Raw genomic sequence first — 27,875 nt, 5'->3', positions numbered from 1 at the left:
ATTTGCTCTTTCTACTAGGAAAGCCAGTTCACATCGATTTGTGTGGATCCTGATGAGCAATAATCGCAGGCGTCTGCCTTGTCTGACCTCTCTGAGGCTCATTTGTTAGCATTGAGACAACAATAAGAGAACTTGCTATTGTAAAGGGCAGGTTTTAGAGCTCAAGAAAGAGAGAAAGGGTCTTGCAAATAGGGCAAGCATTAATAAGAGTAGCAGAGAGCCTTTTTAAGGGAAAACTAAAATGGAAAAATTGTTCTTGCCACAACATTTGGCTGAATTGAGCATCGGTGTCAGATGTTGCCTTGAATGCATGCTGAATATATGTTAAAATGAAGAATGCAGGGAGTAAAAGATATCTGAGCGAGAAAGAGAAAGATTTGGTTGTTCCTGCAGGGAATGTGGTGGTTGGTTGACACAAACACAAGCCTCGCCTTGCAAAACACTGCGACCAGCCCCCTGTGGAGAGCTTGGGACTGCAATAACCACATTGAGAGGACGGAGAACAAAGGGAAATGAAAAAGCATTATAAGTATTTCAGGAAGAAAGCTAATTGACTCCAAAACACTTGCAAGGGGATTTGGGTTTGTGAGTTTGCCTCACATGCCCTCCCCCCTCTCACTGTGCTTGCATTCCTCAACTTATAACCTCCCGCTCCTCCTCTCCTTTTATGTTCCTGCTGTATTCCACTTTCTTTTCCACCTCGGCAGATTAGCACAGCAGTGCAGTGTCCAATTCTTGCATGCTGTCCCTGTCTGTAGACAAACACAGACACTAAAATTAAAGTTTCCAATATGGGCCACTGACCTCCTTAAAATTAGCCACACATGCAGACAGACTGGACTGCAGCTCCACCCAGACCCCCTGCTGCTGCCGAGTCCCAGACAGGGTGTCCTGGCCTGGCTCTACCCCAGTGAGCAACAACCTGGTCTCAGCCTTGCACACCAGATTGACACCGTCTGTGTTAGCACCCCGGTGGCTAATGCAAATACAGTCCATCTGCTAATTCTAATCCATCCACCCTCCGCTGATGTACAGGCGCAGGCACACACATGTATTTGCGTATGTGTGGCATAAACAAACTTCTGACGAATGAGCTCACATCCTATCTGATGGAGCACTGTAAATGTGATTAATTGATACCATCACTGGAGTTATAAAGCCTTTTTGTGTCCTATCACCTGATGATCAATGATGATAAGAAAATAAATCGCAAGCTGCTGTTGCAGAATCTCTAAACATATTCTTGTCCCGCAGGGTAGACAGACACATGCATAGCAACATCCTTGGTGATAACAGCATCCACAGAAATTGAACTGCGCCACAGAGCACGCACACACACACACACACACAGAGGTAAGCAGACATGTAACACATATAGTAACATGCACGCACACAGAGCCTGAGGAAAAACATGAAAAGAGATTGAATATAAACATGGAGAGGGAGGATCACGAGAACTCAGCAGTTTGGGGAAGCTAGGAGATTAGCTGTGCTTAAACAGAGAAGATACATGTACTAAATGTGCTGCAGAGTAGTTAAGCTAATCGCACACATCCTGGGGATTAGCCCATATACTTGTGCTAAGGGAACCCTAACAAGAGTCACAGACAGAGGATGCACTCTCACCACAGCAGAAATAAACAAACAGAAAATCATCATCTCTGCTCATGAGGATGCAACAAAATAGAAGGGAATGAACCCCAATGCAGTGTGGCCTACAAATACAGGCCAAATGTGCAGTGTAAGTGTGTACTTATTATTCACATCTTTTTGTGCTGGTGCTTAAGTGTATGCAAAATAGCTTACGCTGCATGAGCACAAGTGTGTGTTAGTCTGTGTGTGTGAGAGTTGCTATGTGCCGAGCCCCTGACTTTGCACATCTCACGCATGCTGGATGAGTACTCTCCCTATAATCTCATTTAAACCCCCTTCACACACCATAATTCAATTCTCTCTTCTAGACAATGACCATGTCATCTTAATCTGGCAGGTAGATTATACAGCATCCCACACAAGACTGCTAATGCTGAGGAAACGGCTCGGGCTATTGTAAGCTCCTTCAAGGTTGGATGGGCTGCTATAGATTGCTTTAGAGGATTGCTTCTGCCACTCATGTTTTCCACCACTGGTTTCTTGCCTTCAATCTGAAGAAGTCGTTTCCTCCATTTCACCATTTGGGAGTCCTACTCTTGTTTAGTTGTTTTTGTTTTGTTGGGGGATGGGGTTGATTGTTCAAACTTCAACAACACCAAAGACACACTGCTATGAGTACTTTGAGCTGGGCTTATACTCAACGCAATGTCCCTCGAGTTAGCATACACGTGCCGAATCACATCTCTTGCGCTGAGCATGAAGGCTCTGCAAGTCTTCACAGCAGAAACTCATTTTCTGATTTAATGCTACAACGTTGTTGAGCTGTGGGCAAAGCACATCCATGTTCTTCTGGTGAACACTCACTGACTTCTCGCTTCCTGACCGAATGTTTTGTTTGTTCGCCCTCTGGTCTTTTAGAGAATTACTGCAGCGAACAACAAGTTGTGTGTAAACACCAGCGCTCGTAGCTCGTGCGGCATCTGCCGAGGCCAGCATCACAGTGTCTCACGTGAGTACAAAGCTTTACTCTGCTCATCTGCTTTGTTACAGGCTTCTGAATATTCATCGGCTCACTTCAACAAGAGCCACCAGCGTGTGAGCCTTTGATCACAGGATCTCGTTCCAACCTTCCCACATCATACACTCTCACTGACCAAAAGGCAGACCTGTTGTAAACACTTGCAGGTGTTAAAAGGGGGGCCGTGATGAGCTGCTGGAGATATCGAACTGGCAGAGCTCATATCTAGCTTACGAGCTACGGCTCCCGCGAGAGGTAAGCGGGTGATTGAGCCAAAACAAAGCCAGCTAATAATCTGTATTTCTACAAATCCTGCTTGATAGTGAATCAGATATAATTAGAAATTTTAATTACTGTCAGTAATCAGCTAGAACATTGAGAAGAAATGGAGTGGCAGGTGTGAGCACACTGGTTGTCTGGCTGTGAGGACCTGATGCCGGCCACATTAAGTCTCCCCAGCGTGCTCAATCGGATTATAGCTAAACCATCCAGCCATAACAGGGCCTATAAGGCCTCCCTCATACCTTAACCACTTATCCGGCCTTGATCCACCCAGCAAGGTTCCCTAAACACTGGACACAACATCCCTGCTTGCCTTGTGGGGTGTGAGCATGTGTGTAAGGAGAGGAAATTTTGTCTAGCCACAGAAAAGTAAAGCCAACTTAGTGGTGCATCAGTCATAAAATTAGTGATATTAAAAGATCACCATCCTATGGGTAAGCCAATCAGTCATGTGCACACATTAGCATACTAACAAGGAGCTCTTGAGAGAATCTGCCATCCAGTTCTGCATGATGCTGACCTCAGTGTAAATGCTGGAGCACAAGCCTCAGGATTGCAGAAGCACTATTAAACTGTGATGCAGGCCATTGTTAGGGGAGAGATGCACAACAGGATTGCAATAGACTACATGATTTTAGCCCTCCCACCCCTCCTTGAAATCATGGGTCACATTCTCCTGACGCAGTCCGGCTAATGAAAAGCAGAGACCCAACAAAATTCCTCAGAGGAATGGCACAACAAACAAACAGATACCAGTGCAAACAAAGAACCGCACAATGAAAATAGCATTATAGTCCAACCACAAACCTCTGGAATATTGTAAAGAACAGACAGCTGGTGCAGACAGTCATGAAATTTGCTTATTTTGTGTGAGACCACAACAAGTCACACTTTAAATCATTAATATAGCTCTCGCAGAGTTCTAAAGCTTTCTTTTCCATCAACACATAAAAGCCACATCTGCTCTATAGTCTTCAGAGAGTTTGGCTGGTTTGACTGTGACACTGTGGAGAGCCTCTCAATAGCTCCATGAACTGTTGCGTTCGTATCGTATCGTTTCAGGCGTGCCCAACAAATACGAGCACCAGCCAACCACTGCTGAAGCAGAGTCTGCCTGAGTGCAACCCAAACTGTGATCCAAGCATCTAAGCACATCATGCAGCATTACTGAGCTCAGGCACAGATCACATCAATGGAGTCTACTTTCATCCTTTGAGCGTTTGTCTCTTCAGAAGTAGATTTGACTGTGGAGCAGAAGGTTCCTCCTCCTCTCAGAACAATGCAGCCAGTGTGAGCCGGCACATGGTGCGACCAGGTGTCTCCTGAGTTGATCCCAGGGGTCCCGTGTCCAGAAACACTTCTGATATCCTAACACCTCTATGGAAGGAGGATATGGTAAAAGAGGGGGCAGGCTGGGCAATTTGAGAGGCCCTCGAAGATCACCTCCCACCACAGAAGCACGATCAACACACAGAGAGTCATCGGTCCAGTTCTTCAGACACAGTGGAGTCCAAGTGTCTACAGAACAGTAACAGCGCACTGAGAACAGTAACGTAGTCATTACGCTGTTATGTGCCACAAAACACGTTATTTCTTCACACATTATTATTTGCAGTGCTTTAATTACCAAGTTAGCCAGATAACTTCTAAAGCAGCACGGAACAATGAAGCACACTGTGCCATCATTGTATGAATGTGTGAATGTGGCAAGTGTTGTAACACTTTGGGGAGTCAATGGACTAGAAAAGCATTATATAAATATATGTCTACCATTTTCTAATAAAACTCTGTGCATTTATGTTTGGTACATCTTATTTTATGTTCTGTTGCCAATACTAGGAGGCCAAATATTGCGATTCATCACAGTAATCTCCAGAGAACCAACGAAGACGTTTGATCTACCAAGCAGCCCAAGATGTGGAAATGGATCGAAATAAATTCCACATTACCAAACAGTTTCTGTCAGCATCCACTATAAGGAATTATCAGCAACCCAAAAAATACCCCTGCTTCGCCAGTCTTTTTCACTCTGACTGTGCACAAAGATGTCAGGTAAATGGATCGTGCCTTTTGGTGTGCGGCGGCTCTTTGGTTTTAAGATATTAATCCAAGCCTGTCTTTGTACTTGCGCTCTGCTGCATTTTCCAGATGGAAACTGAAATAACCTCAATCTCTTTCCTTTGGAGAATTTTTTAATGTAGTGAGAAACACCATTTTTTTAGTTAATGTGCACTCAGCAGTACTTCGTAGTGCTCTTAAATTGGCTGCATTCACAGTCTCCATCAAGTTAAAGTATAAGTAAGTTGCCTGCTGACATCTAAATTAGGACTGTACATCAATCCAAGCTGCCAGGTTTTATCCTCATCTAGTGCCCCCCTATATTCAAAGGACAAAGAAAGGTTCTCATACAGAGGCAGGGGTACAGAGCGGAAACGGGGCTGTGTTTGGAAGGACATGGCTAAATATAACCTCCCCTCTCACCTCTCATTCAGTGTCTGCCACCAGCTTTACTCAGCCGAGGTCCCAGTTGCACCCCAGTCATAACCAAATAGACAGCTGGAAGTAAGTTATGTTCCCACACTTTCCCACATGAACAGAGTCCCTCAGCACCTAGCAATGTCAAACGCACCATTCAGATACCCCTAAATATTTAATCAGGACAAGTGGAAGGCAATCTTCTACATCCACTGGCATTAAACATTTAATACCCGACTGACATAATATCTAGTCAGCCGAGACTCGTGCGACGGAGAGCTGCAGACACTTGTTCTCTTCAATTACACAAAGACAAGTCTCACAGCAACAAAAATACAGAACACAACTCACTGCCAAGCTTAGGTCGAATTCAAGGATCTGATACACCTCCACACACACACACACACACACACACACACACACACACACACACACACACATTCTAACTGGCAAAGGTAAATTTCTTTACAAACAAACATCATCTGTGAGAGGTGAAGCACGGGGGAGGCTTGTGAATCTCATCAGTCATGGCTTTAGAATAAGGTCAAAGGGGGACACGGCAGCCACTGTCAGCGCACACAAACCAACCAAGGACAGAGAGGGAGGGCTGACGGCCATATTCTGTATACCGTACAGATACAACATCACAAATCCACACAAGGGCGCCGTTTGTTATGACACTGTCACACTTACTGTCAAGCTAGCAAGTTAGCTTGGGGATATTTTTATCTGCACTTTTATGGTTATTCTTGTGTAACTAGCTGACGGATAGCTTTAGCAATATGTCCGCCTTGCTTTTGAGAAGACTTCGGTCATGCGCAATGAAGGCAGAGGCAGAGGGAGCACAGGTGGGCAGGTTAACTGAATGACTGGATGGCCTGTAACAGCCATAGACACCACACTTCTTTTTGTCAAAGTATTTGACCTGTAGATTGTTGTCTGGATGTTAAAAGATTTTTAAACAAATCTGACAAAAAATGCTTGTGAAATACATTATAATACATTATATACCTGTAATGAACGTCGATATGGTCCACTCTGTCTTTATTTTGAAGTACATGACTGACTACATGAAATCAAATGTCAGAATCATTAGTTTATTAGTAGGGATCAATAGAGAACTTGAGTGTTTGCAGTGAGTCTAGAGGCCTGTTGGTTAAGTGACAGAGCAGCAGGTACCTGGTGGCATCAGAGAGCAGTGACTGAACATCTAATCTGTAAAGGAACTTATTGGATCCTTAATTTTGTGAATATGTTCACGTGAACATGAGAGGGACATGAGTTTGGTTGCTGGTCCACACACATCACATCAGCGTCTAGAGGAAGATGGTGTGTGTGGTCCAAGTCAATAGTATCAAGTGGTGTAGTACAAACACACACATACAGTGTATACTCTATATACAGACACAAACACACCCAGATACAGATGCAGATACTGGAGGTGACCCGGCGCAGTGACAGGGTGGGACGTGACTTGATTAAGAATGGTGAGGTAAGAGTGATAAAGTACCATCTAAATCCATCCACATCCTGTGACCCTGCGATAAGTCAAACACCAACGACAGCCACATACACCATAAATAATGCTGTCTGATGTAAGGCTGAGCAGCCCGCCCTCTGCTCGGGTTTAGAAGTGAAAAACTTTGCTTTCGGTAAAACACACACAAAGCAGCAACAGCCAACACAACAACTAATACGATGCTAAAGGCGGCTGAGTCTGTCTTTCTGTTCTCTATTTTCATGCTCTCCTTTGCCATTGAGACAAACACAAATAGCACACACACTGTCTGTCTCGTACTTGTGATAATTCATGCAATCACACCCAAACACGTGAACACATCATGTGGGGTTAATAGAGCAGGTGTCCACTGCAGAGCTCTCCCTACACCCTTGGCTCCTGAGCCAATATTCTGGGCTAATTTGAATAAAAAAAATCTGCAAACATTTGCTGGACCATTCAGGCTAATGTTCAATCTGCTGCTCTTTGACACAGTGCCATCAGGCACCTCATTTCCATTCCTGCAACCAGCACTGCAGTGTCGTGTGGTGGGACAAGAGGGGGGAAATGAGTGCAACTGGGTGAAGAGGAACAAGAAAGAGCACTGGGGGGGAGGGAAGGTGGGGAGTGACATGTTTTTATTTCTACAAGAAGAAAATGCTTGAGTATTCAGCTTGAAAAATGCTGTGACTCACACGCACAAATGTGTCAGCAGAGCATCATCAAGGTCAAGGTTGAAAATAGATTTCTTTTACACTTTAAACAAACTGGCACAGGTGCAAAGAAGTGCATAAAAAAGCATAAATATTTGCCAGTGAAATATTGCTGTGGAAAATACATGAAATTGTAGGCAAAGTCAGCGTTTCGGGTAAACACTCACCACAGGTACTGGCATTCTCAAGATGCTCCACGAGAAACACACACACACACACACACACACACACACACACACACACACACATATCCATCTCAGCTGATGTGCAAACGTACATACACAAGCTCACATTTCCCCGCAGTACATAAAAAGTGAAACAGAGGCAAACAGACATCAGTAGGATAGTCTCTTCTGGAAAATAATAAATGAGAAAAGAGGATGGAGGCAGAAAAACATGCTCCCATGATGATATACCGCTTGCTTTTATTCATAGCAAGAGTTTCCACTCAATTTCCTCCTCATATTTCGGCACCCTCCTCAAGATAATATCTCTCTCTGTCTCTTTCTCTGTTCTAGAGGCATGATGAGGGTTGCATAAAATTAGCTGCTTGACAGGAGGAACGTGTCTAGGGGCAACATGGAGGACCTTGTTTCCAAAGAGTCTTGACACACTCTGCTCAACCCCCATATCCCCGAGTAACAACACAGGATCAGATAGAGAGCAGAGAGGACTGTTTAAAATAGCAGCCCACAGACACTCTTCTGAAGATTTAAACAACCAGCAAAAAAATACAGAGCATAAAATTAAGAACTTGGCGCTGACATTTTCGACACGCTTGGTCTGTCTTGTAGGTTTCTCCCACCCAAAATGAATTATGGATTAAATATGTCAGACCGATATATTAGTTGGCTGATTTTATCAACTGATATTGGCCTATCACAAATATATCAGTATCAGCATATAAGCTGTCTGATGTGTGAATTTTATTATTTCACAGAGCGTATTGCAGAAAAGGATGCTTGGGTTAAGTTATAATTATTACATTATTACATTCCCGGTTAAGTTTCCTGTTTCAGTTGTTAAACTGTAAAAAGGTGCAAACAGCATGTCCATCAGCAGACTGGGTCTAGTATATGTATTATGAAGGCAGGTTGCTGTTTATCGCAGACAAAAGGAACGGAAGCTCTTTTCTAAAATACACAGAGGTGAATCTGTCATCTCATACCCTTCACGCACTGAAAACAGGCAGCCTTAAATGCTTCATCTACTCTCTGGTATCCCAGTCCAATTACAACTCATCCCAGCAAACGCTTTCTTTCCACACTCTCACGGGCTGTCAGATTCCAATGTGGAGGGCGTCGCGATATTGAAGGTCGGTCAGTCTGCACACTTAACCTCGTTTCCCAACACTCTGCTCTGTCTCTCCCAGAAGAGACTTTTGATTGGTGTCCATTTGAAAAGCGAGGCTTTGGTTTGACGGGAGGGGTACGGAGGGTAGAAGAGATCAGAGCAGCTTCGGCGTAGCCTGAGAAAGGAGCTTTTCGGAGCACGACTCCTGACTGCAGTCAGTTATAATGGTTTTCAATTAACCAAGGGAAAAGACTGTGAACTAATCTGGGCTTGCACGGGAGAACCCGTCATGCAATATTCATGTACACAAACTAATGAAAGCCCAGATTAGCCTACATATTTACATGGGGTCGGTGCTGTGTCGTCCACACATTAAAGGAGGGTGCTGCTGCCAAGAAGAGAGAAAGAAAAAGACGAAAAGGAGAGGATGGTACACCGGGAAACGGAAACAGACAGGGAAGAGATAATGAAGAGTAGAGGAGTTCAAGAAAGAAAGAAATCAAGGAGAAAAAATGAGAGGTCAGCGGGATACCGGGAAGACCTTGAATGAAAAGGAAATGGGATCATGAGATAAAGAGGTGCAGAAAAGCAAGAGGAGGTACAATCCCTCAAAAGAGATTAAGGATCATCTGCATTTTGGCTTTTCATCAGCCTCTGCCATAATCATTCCTCTCTAAACGCAGACAGCATCCCCCCACTCAAAATGACACCAATCTGAATGAGTGATCTTGACAAATTGAGCTGCTAGGGAAAAGAGGATGCTCTTTTGACTGAGGAGAGGGGCTGCAGACTGTGGGGAGTCTACGGCAGGACAAAAATATAATTGTAATTGGCTGCTACACTCTCCTTCCCCTAATCTCCGACCACAGAGAGTGGCGACTGGAGAAAATGGGACGGCGAGCGAGAACAGACTGCCACAACAGCAAAATGTTCTGCAACCACGAATTTCAATAATGTCTGAAATGTTATGTGCCTGCGTTGGAACAATATGGGAAATTCAGCCGTAATCCTTAGTAGGTCACAAAAGACTTAAAGAGACTTCAAAGCAGGATTAATGTGTGACTGGACATACCAATTCCACACTGGGTAACTTCTTACCAAGCATTAACATTGTATGTCAAACAAGAAGCTAATCGTGGGTTTAGTTTGAAAATATCCTTTGACCTTTTGTAGAGGTCTCAGAATTAATTTTATGCTCCACAGATATCTAATTTTATGCTTTTACGGACTTACACATTTGCAGAATAATGGAAATGTCCTGATATTTTTCTTCACTTAGGAAACCACTGAGCCTGGTGGAGCTGCAAAACGTTCTGCGTTAACTGCCTGCTTCTGTTTCATCTCATGACCACTTTATAGGATGCTTGTGTACATACACAAAAACAGCAAAATGCAATCCACAGAGAACACAATTTCTGGATGATTTGAGGAAAACTATCATTCTCTCCTTTTCAAGGACCCAGGGAGACTAATGAATTCACAGCTCCACCAATGTGCTGGGCTAGCAGCTTCTCCCCCGGCTCGTATCTACCTGCCTCAACTTTCGGAAATGAAATGTGAGAAATGGGCCAATTTACAGCTAAAGGCTGTTTCTTCCTAAGAGACACCGTAAAGATGGAGCACAGACGATATGCAGAGGTAGATGGGGGAGAGATGAGGAGTTTGAATTTAGACAGAGAGAAAAAAGGAAGAAAAAGATGTGAGACACGAAAGCAAGACGTTGGCACTAATATGAGTGTCATCTCTGAGGGTAGGAAGAAGTGCTTGAATTGCATTTTTGGCCTTTAACGTCTCTTATACAAAGAGAATGGAGCTGAAGAGCGGCTCTTGATCTTTCCAATCAGCTACCATGACAAGAGCTGCTCAGATATTCAACAAGCAGAAACAAAAGAGGATGTCAGCAAGAAGAAGTTCGCTGCACTCAGAGAAGTTTGAGAGAAAGATGTGAAGAAGTTGGAAGAAGCAGGCAGAACAAAGGAAGGACAACAGAATATGAGAGGTCCTCCGACATCTGTTCACAATTATGTCTGGGGTCCGTTCTGCAGCTGAAATACTCCATAACCCACCATTTTCTGGGGTGGTGCCATAGCTCTGTTACAATAGTCACGATGTTCTCATCATTCTCTACTACAACAAAAGCATGATTCAATTCATGTTCAACTAGCCGTGTGTGAATTGTCGCCTACAGACAGCAACATAACACGTGGAGGTGTTAGCCGTGCGAAGACACATGTAGAAACCGGGTCACAGTTTTCCGTAACACGTAACTGCATTTTCACTCTAAATTCATTAAATAATGTGACACCTACAGCGTCTTTGACAGACACGGTGGCAGCTTCGAGGCACTCGGTCGAATAAGCGCTGCAGGGTGATGAAGACAAAAGCTTTCTGATTGCTCTGACATCACATCTGTTAACCCCTCAGCACAGCTTTGAGAGGACGAGACCAGGAGGTGGGTGGGCCACTGGGAGGGGTATCAATTCTCGCCTAAACTCCCCTCCTCCCTCCCTCAGGGGACCACTTACATTTTCATTTGATAGGAACTGGAAAACCACCATCTGTAATTAGATTACAAAGAGATGGATGAAACTAGAAAAAAAAAAACCTTAGTTAATTAACTCAAACCATATTCTAATCAGGTTTCATAACTCCCCCCACCCCACAACATCCTCTGAGTTGAATCCTCTCACAAATCCCCCGGGACTCCCCATCACACAAGCCACGAAGACACAGGCACTCAAACAATTTGACGCTAATTTCCCAAACAGGAAAGCACTTAAAGATGCGTTCTGATTGAGACAACTGCATCAGTGGCTGATGTGGAAAAGAACGGAAGCAACCGAATGCGAACACTGAAGGAAAGCTTGAAAACATCTTTGTGTCTCGTGTTGTTTTGTGCACGTTTCCTGAGATGAGCCGTTCCTGTGCCAGGGCGACAGTTTCCGTCATAGCTGAAAACGAGGGCAGGGAATTAAATGAGTCTCTTTATGGAAGTGGGGACAAGTGGCTGTGATAACAGTCAAAGAGGTGTCTCAGAAGGAGTGTCGCCCGCCACATTCGCATCTCCATTATCTGTCAACCTGCCAGTCCATCTGTCTGTTTGCCACAGAGACTGACAAACTCCATTTACAACGGAAACATGTGCCACATGTACTCTGCAGAGAGGAAAAGAGGCACCTAAATGGGGCACACTGATCAGCAATCTTGCCATTGTTCAACACTTTTCATCAGTTTCTAATTATTACTCCAGTAAAATAAGGAATTCCAAAGTATTTTATCCAGGCTGTCTCGCAGACAGTCATCAGACTGACAGCTCAATCATGCAGCCATTACATTTGTCTCTCACTTTGATTAGAAATCCATTTCAAATGTCAAGTCAGTTTTTATTCTCCAGAACAAAGCGCAGAATGAACAAAAAAAAAAGCAAAAAAAAAGCGAGAGACAGGACAGACACCGCCGAAACAAGAAGAGCAAGAGATTACATGTCAAACTGTTTCTACACACTGTTACTTCCACATCCAAAATTCCATTCCTCAGGTATTAATCCGTGAGTGTAACAGGGCAATATGTTTTCTTGATGAACACGTCAAACCAAAAACAATGCATCTAAGATGGGAAATTTGGTAAAATTCTATTGATTAAACCATGTAATTTTATCAACTGCAGAATCGCAGCACCCGGGACAAACCAACTTATTAAATTAGAGTTTTAGCACGCTGCCAAAAAGACACACTTCAAAACACCAACTGGCAGAGAAACACCCAACATTGTCAACAGATTTGAACTGCTCATTTGGGACCGAGAGCACATTGGCACATGGATGGCTGCTTTAATTTCTAAACACCTGCTCACTCTCGACTCTCGACCACAAAGCACAACCGACGCGGAGCTTTTCCTCCTCTCCAACAAACAGTCCTGGTCTGCCATTTCGCTGAGAGTGGCACCACAGCCAACCCGTCTCCCCTGAGTGTTACCCACGTGTGTGTGTGTGTGTGTGTGTGTGTGTGTGTGTATGAGCCACCATCACAGCAGCCTGCACCTGCTCTGCCTGAGGCCCTACTCTGTTAGCTGGGAGCAGCAGCACGATGCATAGACGAACGAATAAGGCGAGGGAGTGACAGAAAGCGGTGGGGGGGTTGGGGGGGGATCTGTTGGCATGAATGTCAACAGATCATTTGAGGACCTCATATGAATTTCAAGCTGATAGCTGTTGAGCTTATGTGCACTGCAACGCTATAAATAATACAATGACCCAGTTGTCCGGAAGAAAATAAAACTCGCTGCTGTCAGGTCATAAGTTTGTGTGCACGTTCAGCTGTGCAGCCTTCTGAAGGCTGTTTCACGGTTTCTGCTGCTGGTCAGAACCTGATGGACACATGCGGTCGTGCTCGCTGACAGACTCGGGCATGGATAATTCCACATGTCCAAACGCCAGCCAGCATGGCTACATTACAGTAATGTCCCCAGGGCACAGTTGGAAAACCGTGCACTGCCCAGCAGCAACAAACGAGGAGCGTTCAGCATCTGTAAAGTATGATACATCCATTCATTATTCCACAAGGCTCAGCAGCTTGAGTCAGCATCTGAGCTGCGCCTTAGCTTCATCCACACCTAATGGGGCTGCTGTGCTATACGGTTCTATTGCAGCATTACGCCTGACAAACGCTAACAGCAGTTGCAGCTTTCTCTGCAACTAAAAAAAGACAATATTGTTCACAGGAAGACGAAGAGGAAGAGGGCGAACACATTCTCCCGAATGTAAATTGGGACAGTAATTTCACACCTGAAGCGTTGCGCCAACTGTTGTGTGCCAAGTTACGGTGTTTTGTTCCAATGAGTGATTATGTATCTTTTTCTCTTTTTTTTTTTTTTTTTAGTTTTTTACAGCCCTCACTGGAGCAGCTGGAATGAGTGTGTATAACAGTTTTTTACTGCAGAAGACAAAGTAGCATTGATAGCTCTAAACATGCATGATTTCATCAAGCAGAACACCTAGACAGGTGGCAAAGGCAGCAAACACATTTTACATGGCCATAAAGGCAGCCATTACTTAAAATAATGTAACGTCACACCGCAGACATTGTGTCGTGTCTGGCCGGCCCCTGCAGAAGTGTTCAGCCTTGTACAGTATATTTAAACGGCTAAGAAGCTGCTGATGCTTGAGATTTCACAGTGGTAACTGGAGCCCTCTCCAGACTGCTGAACAATGCATGCTCTGATCTGGCCTCTGACCCCAGCTGCAGGAATATAGATCACGAAAGAGGACTGGAGGAGGGGAGAAACAGGCTGGAGGAGAGAAGGAGAAGGTACAGTATTTCAGCATATCTGATGGATGATAATATAGCCCAGTTTCCATAAATCATGTCCTATCTGACACAAGGATATCACTCACATGCCAACACAACCATTTTCCAGGAGACTTGAAGACAAATGCAAAGAGGAGCACTTTAAAATGCGCAAATACACAGTCTGTGTTATGAACACAGCAAGCAAACAAATTTCACATTTTGTTTTGTTTTGGTTTTCAAGCGCAGCTCTTTTAAAGGAAGGCAGCAATGCAAATTACTGGGGTCTGGAAGCTGGGATTCGCATTAAGGTTCAAGTCACATTCACAAATGTAGGCTAGAGAAAGTGGGAGAAAGAAACAAGCAAAACACTTTTAGGTTTCAGATGCCGACGTCCATGAGAACTCGCACACCAGGAGGTAACACTGTTAGAGGGGCCAGAGCTGAGGCATACTGAGGGGGGGCAAAGACAGAAGTATACTGCAAGTAGCTACAGCTCTATTAGACTGCAACAGATCCCGCACTTAAACATATAAAATCTATGAGACGTGAGATCATTTGATGGGGGTGGACACAGAAGTTTGTTCTGCAGCCCTCATTACTGAATCTGCCTCAGTGTGCCTGTCAGTCCCCACCTGTCTGTCTGCCTTGTTAAGGGCACTGGAATCATGAATCTCCCTTAGGAGACAAGCCCACGGAGGATATGGCAGCGCCCCTATCCCACATATCTTACCAACTATAAACATATGCCTGACATAAGTATCCCAGTATAAGCCACATATAAATAAATCCAAACGTACAAGAGGGAACAGCAGCTAAGCCAAGCCCTCGGAGAAAGAGATGGAAAAGGCTCAGCAGGTCGTGCTCGGCACCATTTCTCCTTCCTTCCTGCAGGATTTTACAGCCAGCAGTAAAAACCTTTTCTAAGCTACCCTCGCCACATTCAGCATGGCAGGAAAACTAAGGAGAGGCAGGGCCAGATAGGCCAGAGTGACGGCAAGGGGAACTAAAACAATCTGCTCTGGGCTTTGTTGTGTCTGTGACCCCTGGAGAAGCACTCTGCTGAGGCTGTTTATGTGAGTCTCTGCTACACTGCTTGACTGCAAAAACACTGCACAGCTCCGACTCCTTCAACACTGAAGGGGAGAGACACACTCGGGCTAATCTGCTTCTCTCTCACACTATGTGCCATTTATCCAAGTGGGCAGGAGTCATGAACATTCAGAGGTTAATTGACTTTTTTTCCATGGTCAATAATCATCAATAATCTACTCAAGAACTAAATACTGACCACTCAGGTGCCGGACCAGACCATCAATCCAAGGAATGGAATGTCTAGTCCTGGCTACACGAGGGCTACAGCTAAGCCATGGACACACTCCTGGAAAATTGAGCCTTCAAAGAAGGGCTTATGAATCCCATCTCTGACAAAAGAAGAGATGGAATTAGTGGGATTTAGGGGCGTCAGCATGTGGCAGGGTGGTATTAGTGATGCTCTTCACACGTCTCCATCCAGGCTGGATTGCAGGCCCTCTTCAGAACACACTAACAGCGAATGTCTGTCACAACATACAGCAATGCGTTGGATGGAGACAGCTGCAGGGCCTGAGGACTGAGTCGACGCTACGCCCGGCCCACTGGAACCAGTCCAGTGTGGAGTTATAAAAGAATGTAGGGACTGCGGTTTTGGCAGCTGTACTCTGATAAATGCTGTGAAACAGAGAAAAGTATGCATGTTTTTCAATATACTGAACGGATGTGTCCCTGGTGCCATTGAAAGACCTTATTCAAAACATGTTTTAGCCAGCTTATGTCTGAAACACTGGCTCTCTTCAGTATAGGCAAGACCGAGTACATAATACAGAAGCTTAACCAATGAAAAGAATGAAAAGAATAGAGCTTAAGTCCTGCAGAGGACTGTTCCACCTCATAGAACAAGGAAATGTGTTCCTATTGATGTGGTCCATCAAGTCAGGTCTGCTTTATTCCCTGCAGAGGCACCCAGAGACAGGCACCTCCTGCGCCCCGAGAGCAGCTGACCACACCCCTGGAACAATGACTTCAATAAACTCAAACATAGCTCCATTTGCTCAAACAGAAGCACTGGGGGCAGAGGGGGGGCAGTCTGAAATGAGTGCTCTGAGGACTGGAGGAAAACATTACAAATGGACTGTTCTACACATAAATCAATCTTTGCATTTACAGCTTGCTATCCAAAAATCCATCTCCACACTCACAGTGGAATGTGCAGGTCCCAGGAATGAGGATTAATGAAAGCAGATGGCCCAGTCACTATTCTCTCTATTGTTTCTCCTGTTTTATTTTGACAGTGGACTCCCAAGAGTGCCTTAGCGGGCATATGTCTGTGGCTTGCACATACTGCAAACCACTGCATCACAATAAGAGCGAAGGAGGCCTAGCATTCCAGGGAGCTCTTCTTTCTGTCCTCCATCTCCATCCAGTTCTCCCAATGGGAGGCAGTGGACTGGGATTAACAGAGCGAGTGCAGCACATAAATTTCAGATGGATTGCTGAGTCGTTGTTCCCCACGCAACCCCCTCCCCTCCTTACCTGGCTCGACCCCCCCAACACCCATCCTATCCCAGGGGGATGGCCCAGGAGGCTGGCCACGCAGCCGCATCCCGTTCCACTCGGCATGCTGGGCCGTAAATACTGCACAGCATCAGGAACAGCAGGTGCTATCACTCCCTATCATTAATTATCCCTGCTGCATCACTCTAGGGCCTCTCACTCCTTAACTCCAAATCTCTATCTCCTGCACCATCTTATTCTGTAGCTTACAACCCTTTCCCATTTTCTCTCACGTTACTGAATTCCAGCCATCTCAGATGTCTAGCTCTACAGCAATTCCATTTCTTCTCCTCAATATCCACCCATCTATCACCTTATTTCCTCCAGTTCAGCTCCCATTCATTTGCTCCCTGATGTATCTCAATCTTTGTCCAGCACTCTCAGCTACTCCCCAGTGATTCCTTCCCCCACCGACAGCCTCGCCCACTTTCTTCTTTCCTCAGATGTGTGTCTTCTAGCGCTTCTCTTCACATTCTGACAGGTTTTCCCTTGCTGTAAATATATTCCAAAACTGCTGTGCCGCTGCCAGCCAGGAGACGTCACATGGACCGATGGAGCACTGGGGGGAGAGATAGTCCTTTCCCCCCACTGGAGAGCTCATAAATAATACCGAATCAAAGAGGAAAAGCAGCATGAGAAACTCCCTGTGGTGAAAAGCCAATGAACATGGTCAGAGATGTAAGAGTGCGCCTGCTGATGGTAAAAAGTCCAAGTTTCCAGTGTGTCTGACCACAGAAACATGAACGGGGCACCCTGTCCTTCTCAGGTGAGAAAGGTTCATGTCAAACATCTGGCACAACCACAAAAACAAATAGTCACTTCCTCCTAACTTGGTCACACTGCCACAAGACATATTGTGAATTCAAAATGTAGAATCTGGATTCGTAATATGAGACCACCCAACATATTAACATGTTGCGAGCAATTCTGCCCAAGGTAACTTGGTGGGGGGGGGGGGGGGGCTGATCCCCTAAAAACACATCTGGCCACAAAAAAAACATGGATTATTTTTCATCTGTCGCAAAAGAAATTCATGGGCAAGGAAAAACCACAGTGGAGCTCAGTGTCTGATACAGACAGGTATAAGTCATACAGAAAGCTGCCAAGCCACTGGAGTCCATAATTCATGTCCAAACCACTTTGCACACACAAACACGAGCAGATGCACAGAACAGTGTTCAAAAACCAACAACCCCACAGGTTCTTCATTCTCTTTCCGTGCATTTTAAAGCCCCCCACCCGGCCAAAAATCTGTTTTTCTTCTTGCTCCTGCAGTTGAATCTTTAAGCTTCACTGAGTAGAATGATGTATGTGCGGAGTCCGACACTGTAAGGCTGTTTTCACGTTCATCTGCCGAAAGCGTGAATCTTCCCTGAGCTCGCTGAAAAGCTGATTTTAAGAGGCGGAGCCTGCAAGCATGATTTGTGACATCACAAACGTCTTAGAAGCCAATCCGGGTCCAATATTCAGCAATCACAAGCGCGACGAGGAAATTAGAAGACTTCAGTGCACATAGGCTGAGACTGGACTTTATAACGAAGCACGAGACGCCTTGCGTCCAGCAGTCAAACTTGTGAAATGAAAAATATGTGCATGTTAATATATTCAGACATTTCTAATGAGGGAGAAGGAGTAAGTGTCATTTTTAGGACTTTAAGTTAGTGATTATCCTTCTTTCTGCTAATACCACATTAAATACACATTAGAAGTTTTTTATGTTTAATTTAAAGATCTCATCAACACGTGTTTAGACAGCCTGCCATCTCTTACCTGGCGTAGTTTTTATTTCAGGTTTTATTCACATTTTTGAAGGCTTTCCTTCCTCTAATACAACACAACCACACCTTAGCAGGCACACTGAGAGCCATGTTATCATTCCTGAGTCACACAAACACAAAAAGTAAGTCTTTCTAAACCAAGCGGCTTGCCACACTTGGCTTTTAAGCCCATCAAAAAAAAGCTACAAATACAGAAAACACTGACCATCGCTGGGCACACAGTGATGATCAGTGTTATCAGAACCCCATGTCTATGCCAGCCTTTCACATGGAGTAACAGACACTCTTTACAAATCGGCTCAGGAGGTCAGAGCAGCTCCACCAAAACTGCAGGAAAACAAAGTTAAGCACACAAATCCCCCGTGAAAAAAAAGAAAAGAAATTATTCTCTTTCTCTTTCCAGAACAGATAAGCCATGTGCCGGTAGCATTAAGGGAACTGCTCTCTCTTCTCTTCAACATGTGGAATTTTGACTCATTAGTGTAATCCATTATGAGGTGGTGGACAGGACATTCAGCCTGAATCAATTTGATTCTCCTACACTTTATATTGATCCTCGTCGAACCAGAAGTGGAGGGAAGCGACAGATTGTAAAGCAGATAAACAAGAAGCCAGGCAGGGAAGATTCAAGGATCTTTTGTTGTGAAATTACTGTGTGTGCACTTTCTATAGAGAGCACTGCAATCTAAAGAAACCATTTTTATTACAATGTGGAGCACAATAGCTGTTTTTGCTCCAGTGTCCTGCCTGCTATGTTCAATATCTGAGCACAGCAGCGGTCATCAATGGCAATGAGCCGGAGTCCACGGTGAAGGAGCAATGTCAGAAACACACACAAACAAATGCAAGTTTGTAGCTGAAATACGGCATACTTATGTGTTTTCTGCTCTAAATTCGTGGGCTTGTGGTTATGCATCCGGCATCCAACATCACCAACAGGTTCATTAATCAACATCACAGAGAACAGAGTCACCGTTTCCCCCTCCTGGATGAGAGCCACCAAGATGAGCACTGAGCACTGATGAGCGATGAAAAGAGAATCCACATATGAAGGACAGTGTTACTTTTAGGATTTTTTCAGGTTGAGCACATGTGACTGCAGCATGGCTGGGAATCAATTCCTGCAGTGAGGAAAGGCTTTTAGTCCTCAAAGGGGGGTCTCACGGATGATTCTGGCAGATACACTGCACAGCTGTAGAAATCATTAAAGCATGATCACAGCTTTTATTTTCTGTGCTGATAATTCGACACTAAGAGGCTTGCTTTCGATCCTTTACTTTCATCTCGTCGTTCAGGGTGAGATTATGCACATTAATGACATTCGGTGTGGAACAAAAGACACACAGAAATGAATTCCGGCAAGGAGATGGCAAGTTACCAAAACCGTACACACTAGAGTGGCTTTCCACCACTGCTAGTGCCAGGAGTAGTGGTGACCCCACCTCTGGAGCTGGTAGCTAGTGGTGCTCTTGCTGCTGGGTAGTTAGAAAGACAGAACATCATCATCATGTCTCAGCTGAGAGGGCAGAAATATCTGGGCCAGAGGGGAGGAATGTGCAAATGTTTATACTGCAGTTAAATAAAGTATTTTGGGGAAAAGGGAGCATTTTGAATGATGAATAACAGTTGACAGAGGACAGAAAATAGTTGCTCATACTTATTTTTTTCTGCCTTTGACTCTAGAGCAGTTTAAAGCCCACTTCTGCAAAGGAGGGCTGCTTCTTGTCAGACAAGTGCCCCCTGCTGGTGAAAATCCTAACCGTAGGCATTTTAGTGCTACCAATTTTTTATAGACCCCAGATGATTTTCAGACATTTTCCATGTTGTAATACTCCAAGGCTACACAAATGGAGCCATAGGAGAGTGCACACAGAATCCAAATGTGTTTAAGAAAACGTGTGTCTGACTGTGGAAACAAGGAACCAAGACACATGTTTTAGTCCTCTTAAAGATGGAGGGTGTTGAAGGATGGGATGCCAGTTCACTCTGAAAGTTTTAGGCGTGAATCCTGCAAATGTGCAACATCTCAATTACAACATCAGTTTTTCAAAAGGTTATTTTCTATTCTGAGAAAAGGCACAGGACAAGCAACTGCAGGTCTTCATCAAGGAGACCTTAATCACTGACGTCTTGATTAGTCCAGATATGTTGTTGCTGATGTGGTTAACGGTGCACAACACACAAAACACTGCGCAAAACACCGACAAAGCGACACACTGTGGGAGAAAATGTTTAAATAACAAGAGAGATTTAAGAGGGAAGGCAACAGAAACTTATTCATCGTACACTTCAGTATATTGCAGTGCAGTGTTGTTCTGCTTATTACTATCTGTAGGTTCTATCATTTCTAGCAAACGAATAGGAAAAGCAGCAGACTGTGAACGAGCCTCCTCTTTCCAACTTTGATCTACCAGAGAAACGTTATTTATCGCCATAATTGAGGAAAATAATATGTAAGACAGACTCACCTTCTTCCGGGGCTGCCATTTCATCATATTTGTAAACCAAAATTGAAGAGCATTAAGATATTATATGAGAATGGAATGTAGATTCAAAGAAATCCAGAGCGCAAGTCATGCTGCCTCTCGACTTCCCTCAATTTTGCAGCAGATTTTCTCCAAGAATCGATGCATGATGATGGTGTGCGAGTCTCAGCTTTGTGGCAATTTAACGGGGAGACGGCACAGTCAACAGAAATCACACACAGGTTAAATCCACAGCTGAGCAGCGGGAATAAATCAGACACACATGATGTCGACTGACAGTGTTTGGGAGAAAGATTCCTGTGCGTAAATCCAAAGTGTGAGTCCGTTATGAACCCACTCCCTCCTCACTCTGCACGCAGGATCGGCGCCCCTACGACCAATCCAGTCTGTGTATGAGGAAAAATGTATTCTTAAACTTTTTCGTCCCTGTGAGTCGGCTACACCATCGGTCCGGCGTTCTTCGATCCAGAGCAAACGATCGGACGACGAAATGTGTGCCGAAATGCAGAAATATTCATCACAGTGGTAAAATCTGGTTTTCCAGCGGCGGAAACACACTTTTGGAAGTATTCACGGAGAAACAGTTAAACGGAGCCCGGCGGAGACAGCGCGACAAGCAGGGAGATTACTTTCGGTGGGGAGGAGGGGGTCGAACCACCGAAAAAAGGGGGAAAAAGAAAAAAAATCCCTGGAATTTCTGTGAGGAGCTTGAAGGATATCCTGATTCCCGCAACAGCAACAAACTGGCTCTCAGATGACTTCCCTCCCTGCGCTCCTGCAGCCTTGCAGTTAGCAGACTTTGAGCAGTGGAGCCGCGCAGGCACAAGGCTGCAGGGTCATAGCGCCGCCGGCCACAGATTTGCCAAAAAAGTGCGCTTCACGTTTACGCACCAAGCTGACGCTGCCGTCCAGACAGGAAGCGGGCTGTGCTTCGGTGTGGGGCTCAAGGACACTTTTCCAAGCATGTGCCAGTGCAGCCTGCTGCATGTACAGTACAAGACACTGACCTGGGCCCCTCGAGTCAAAACCTAAATTTAATCACAAAGCGAAAGCTGTCAGTACACTTTACATACAAATGTATTTGCGACAGGATTTAGGGGACCACAATGCAACGTGTAGCATCTCGTCATCCAAAGGCTTTGAAACGTTAGTTATGAAACCATCATAAAATACGAATATTTGCTTTGTTATCTCAGATCATCTTGTTAAATCGTTTCCCCCTAAAATCTCTGACAGGATCAAAGATCTTCACGACCGCACATCATACTGCAAACTTGTCTGCCACATACAGAAAGGTGACAAGGTGCACTGTGTGCTCAGCAGGTGTGTGTGTGTGTGTGTGTGAACCCTGCAACGCCACACAGACTAATCACAGTGTAAACTGGTGTTAATGAGCCGAGGAGATTCAAGGAGCATCAGACTCCACTGCTGATCAGGAGAGGCTTATCTCCTTATTTTTGTGGGAACTGGGAATGGAATTCTTGCATAAAAGGCACGATTCTCAAAGGATGTCGAGCCTTGGACGGCGGAGACAACGAAAGGCCGGTTTATGTACATTTCTCTGATTCGCTCCTCCTGAGAGCAGCATACTGTGCAATATTTTACGGCACACAGCCATCAGTTGCGTAGCGTCGCCAAGGATTTTGGTTTGGCGTTGTTTGGCACAGTGTTCCCATGCTTAAAAACTGGCTTTTCATCATTAATTGTGGAAGTGGGCTGACTAAAATTCAGAACAGAGGACTTGGTTATGCTGGTAAGAAACCTCTCACCACAATCGCTGCCACAGTCACAGAATGAAAACAGTTTTAAAACAGAACAGCTATCGGCAGTCAAAACAGATGTACTGATGCTTAACCCAGTTAGTGCAGCGGAAAACCAGAATATTCATCCGTGGGTATGTGATGGCATTAATACAGTAACTCCATTAGAGTGTATTCATGAGGAGTCCTCTCAGAGCAACAGAGACAACAAAGGTCGATACTGAAGTGAGGTGAAATCAGTTTAAACAATAAGCTTGTGATTTAAATTGGTTCAGGTAATGAACTCTATGGAGCCGTGAGCTGGTCAATAAGCTGGTGACTGTTCAGGGTCAGAGGGGTCCACGGGGCACCCGAGGGTCACTCACATAACAAAAGACAAGTAGGAGGAGGGGGACAAGGAGACATATGGCCTTACGGACGGACAAACTCCTGCTGTGCACCGGGACTCCATGAGACACACTTGGTAATCCACATGGGTGACCACGAACAAAATGCTTGATACTTCCTCTGCAGACACAGCTGGCACCCAAACAGCATCACACGTCAAAAGGGAGGGGGGTATCAGTGTGTGTGTGTGTGTGTGTGTGTGTGTGTGTGTTTGAGTGAGCGTATGTTACAGTATCCACATTCTGATTCACTTGATAATAGATTACTTTTATTCCAATGGCCAGCTGCTGGGACTGTGCTCCAGCCAGCACACAAACAAAGCATAAAGATACTTTACACATTTATGTCTTCTTTCAACCACACTGTCACGCTCAGACACTGGAGTCCCACCATCTAAAACAGGTTTACACAAGAGATTGTTTGATAAAAAGCACGTCTGATGATCAATCAGAGGCCACTTCAGTGAGCTGTTCAGCGGCAGCCTGTTGGTAGTGAAGTCTGTCATCTGGCATCTCCATACAGGAGCAGGCTCCCTGTGCGTGCCTCTGCTTTCCCAATCAGAGCCACACAGGAAATCAGACTCCAGCCTTCAGAGGGAAACAAAAACCCCCTCTTTCATTTTCCACAACTTGGAGCCGTTTAAAAGTTTGTGCTTCCTTTTCTTGTTCTTGCCAATCATTGCCCTCAAAAATGTCTACGCTGTATGTTGTGATTGGGGGCTCGTTTCATAAAGAGGGGCGAGACTGGCGTAGGTTTTTAGACAGCTGTGTAAAAACACAGCGACTCATGTTCAGTGTGAAAGCTGCGTTTTTCAGAGCTGTGTTTCCAGAGTCCCAGTCTGCTTCACTGAGTGCTGCTTAGAGCCGACACAAGAGGAAAACTTCCTCTTTTTGCTAACAATACTCTTACCTGGGCTTTGTCAAGGAATAGTTAACAGAGGAACCAGTGCCCCTTCAGGAATAGTCTTTAATAAAATGTCCGTCAAAGTGTTTTTCTTTTTTTTGTCAAGAAGCACACATTTAGTGCTGGAATGAACAGAGGTTTGTAGCTTGAAGTTGCAGCTCAATCTGCCACAGTTTCCTATTTGGCAGTGAAAAAGCTTAGAACGGAAGAACTGGAAGGCTAAAATGCATAAATGAGGCTTCATATGTAAGGTAACGTGTTCCAGTTTCTATTCTGGTCTCTCCAGTTTTCAGTGCTTGTGTTGTATGTGACTGAAACAACCTCAACCACAGCAGTTCAAACATGGAAAACGTCTGTTTTTGTCCTTGTTTAAAATAAGCCGCATTTGAATGACAAGAAATAGAACATATCTGAGTTATGCATGGAGTTCCATCTTCTGCAGCTTGTAAACCACATCTGGATAAAATGCCAGACCTCTAAGGCCTAAAAAGAATAATAATAATATTAATAATAACAAGTTTCCTGCAAACAGCAAATCAGTTCCACTTAATCGCACAGTGTTTCTGCCTCCAGGCATCTCTTAATAAAAACAAAGAAAGCGAATAGTGTGGGATGAGTTATTGTCTTCATTGTTAATTATTAACAATGAAGACAATAACTCATTTTAAAAATATATTCCACCTGAAACCTTATTCCCACACTTCCTGAAGCGTCACTGACGTCATACCAGAGCTGCCTTGATCGCCATCTGCCATTGTCTCTCATGTTGTTGTTGTCCTCGTCACTGCCGCATTGCATTGTGGGATATTTCTGCTGGCACAGAGTCCAGTGCTTGCATATTGTAATATTTAGCTCACCTCTCTCCCAGAAGGGACAGTGACGGTCGACCAAATGAAAAGTTAAATGTTACCTTGAATAAAAATTATGGATTTCAGTGGGTTTGAACATTGCTGAAAACATTAGGGATAATGTCACTACACAACTCAAGAGAAGTCACACTCAGACATTTTAATGCAGAAATGTTACACCTTTAAGATGGGCAAAAATTAAACAGAATCAAGGAACCAGCAAAGTGTAATGTGTAAAATCTATCTTGATAAACCTATCTGATGTGGGCCAACCCAGTCTGGTACACGGCTGAACATCTGCCTGTGTGTACACATGTGTGTATCTGTCAGCTCCGTTAGCGGTTTATTAGTCCATGTGATGTAAAAGGCGCATCATCCATGTGACAGCAACAGAGGCTGGAAAAATGAAAACTGTCAGAAAGGTTCTTTAAAAGCCCACGGAGGCGAAACACTCCAAAAGCTCTCCTGAACGTCTCATGGTAATTTATTTCCGCACAGACTCTGGCTCTTAAGTCACGACACCGGAGAGTCGCTGTGCTATCCGTCCCCCGTCTGAATAAACAGCAGCCTTTTAATTACAAGGGCCAGAGTTTCAAGGCAATAAATTCCACAGCGAGGGCACAGATATATGTACAGTACATACTGCACTGCCGCACGCAGACGTATGTACACAGTGATATGCACGCACCCGTGACACCATGCTCAAATACTACACTGAAGAACAAATATTACTAATGTTATTAAATCAATTTAACTATGATTCTTTCAGGCAAGAGCCCCGAAACCTGATTTGTCATATTTCCAACACACAAAATTTGTAACATAAGAATATAATTTACAGTGCTTGACAGATTGCTTCCCCAGTAAGACATGGCAGATGGATGAATCTGTTCTCAAACGCTTAACAACATTATAATAATAAAAGTGTTAAACAGCAGTGACACCCACCCACTCTGTTGTGCTGTACATGGCTGAAAACAAATAACCCTCATCAGCATTCATTCATTCACCTCTTTTACACTGCTCTGTTCTTCGATGATGTTGTGTCAGAATTTAGCCTGCTGTGGACTATATGAGATGTGTGTGCACGAGGGTGTGTGTGTGTGTGTGTGTGTGTGTGCGAGTGTTAGTACATGCATACGTGTGTCTTACTTGGAGCTCAGTGTTGATTAAGTGTCTGGAGCCTGAGGGGGGATAATGAGAGCCTCTAATTAATGAGCCTGTGCATATCTCAGAGTCACAGGGTCCTATCTGCAGAGAACAACTCCACACACACACACACACACACACACACACACACCTCGGTGCACCGTGGGGATCTTTCCCCGCACTGCACAGCATTTTCTCCAGGGAAGCCCAGCTGGGAGTGTGTCACTCTGGCTGCTGTCCCTGATAAGTGTCCTCTAATAGGGATGGATGGGGGTTAGGGAGGTCCGCTATGAGAAGGTCACATGCACTGACCACCCAACGCGCCCTCGAGCAAAGGCTGATGTCACGGGCCCTGAAAACCATTCCAGTTTGTTTGCTGGGTCCTGCCCACGGGGAGCAGAACTGTTCATCTCGAGAGGAGACTCGCAACAGAACAGAGTGAAAGCAAAACACTCGCTCACTCACACCAGGATGAATCAGTCAGGTCGCTGCTCAGTTTAGTAAACACTTCAAATATGATTTGGTCTTGGCTGACAAAAGCTGTTTTTCTAGAGTGTAAAGAATTTATATTCTTCAGTGCCTTCAGTTCAGCATCTGCTGGTCAACAGGCAGATCGTCTCATGTTAGGGTCACATCACATTCAGTAACGTGGAGACCATCCAGAAGCACCAATTCACATGAGGTCAGGCTCCACTGGGTGGGCGAAGGCAGAACAGGAGCAGAACATTTACTCAGCAACACAGACACCTGGGTTAAATCCTGGCAGTGGCAGCAAACACAGATGGCAGAGTTTTTGTTGCTGGAGTTGCTGCAACTGCTGCCTTGCAGCTGTATGCCTCCGTGTACCAGTCAAGTTTTCTTCAAAACCAACATGCCCATGGTACAGTGCTTCAAATATGGATGCTGCTGCAAAGAAGCTACAAATCAGACATGTGTGTGAAATTTTGTCATAATGAACATATCCTTGGATCCAAGTGGATATCTGTGCCAAATTTTAAGAAATTCCCTCAAGGCGCTCCTGAGGTATCGCGTTTACAGGAACAGGACGGACCACCTGAAACCCGATAAGGCCTCAAATTCCACATCTGAGTAAAAACAAGCATTAGTGGCACAGAGTGAAGAGCTGGTATAATACCTCTATTTAAACACAGAACAAGAAATTCTGGCTCCCACAAACCCAGTGCTAATCACAAGACAAAACTGCCAGTTGTCATGCGCGAGTTGGAGCCGATTTGTGATTTGCGTGTTGAAGCTCTAAAGATTGCTTACATTTACATAAAAGGACATCCATCCATACATCCACGCATACACAAGCATTTCTACTGGGACCCCTGCAGTGTAAACGATTTCATTGTGTCCTGCAGTCTCGCAGAGGAAACATAAACAGCCTTATCTGCATTCTGTAAAGTGTGTGATAATGAAAGCGCTCTTTGTTTTGAGACATTATAGTGTTTAATCAATGATTCCTCACACAGCGTGATAAAGACATATGATTATGATCTTTTTATTCTCTTTAAGCCCCATCCCCTAATTTTCTCTTTCCTTTTCTTCTCCCAATTACACTAATGAAGAAGGGCTTGTTTATTCTCTGGAGTCTCTCGACAGTAGATTCGTGTGAAGACATTATACGAAGAGAAGGACCGTTGCTTTAGATGATGTGTTTAATAATTCAGCGGTGTTGGACATGGATGAAACAGGCTCCAGCATATTGTTTAAATCAGGCCGGCAGTTAAATAGGCGCTGGGGTTTGACGTCTGCGGCAGGATCAATAATAACAGCGTTGCCACATACTCATACTGAGACTGAGATCCTGTG

The 27,875-nt window shown here is 44.6% G+C and overlaps 1 protein-coding gene across 5 annotated transcripts in view; it reads right to left on the bottom strand.

Moving 5' to 3' along the window:
- The window catches only part of LOC124058072 (tetratricopeptide repeat protein 28-like), a 165,919-nt gene that overhangs the window by 92,879 nt on the left and 45,165 nt on the right, over positions 1 to 27,875 (bottom strand). Inside the window, exon 1 of one of the 5 annotated variants that reach the window (XM_046386935.1) lies at positions 20,996 to 21,890. The exons of the other annotated variants lie outside the window; for them this stretch is intronic. Coding sequence (XP_046242891.1) covers positions 20,996 to 21,022 — 27 coding nt within the window. The 5' untranslated portion in view covers positions 21,023 to 21,890. Of the gene's footprint in view, positions 1 to 20,995; positions 21,891 to 27,875 lie in introns of those variants that run through there. 5 annotated transcript variants of the gene reach the window in all.

This window comes from Scatophagus argus, chromosome 4 (genome assembly GCF_020382885.2).
Source record: "Scatophagus argus isolate fScaArg1 chromosome 4, fScaArg1.pri, whole genome shotgun sequence".
Classification (NCBI taxonomy): domain Eukaryota; kingdom Metazoa; phylum Chordata; class Actinopteri; family Scatophagidae; genus Scatophagus; species Scatophagus argus.
This window is presented reverse-complemented; position numbering and strand designations above follow the sequence as displayed.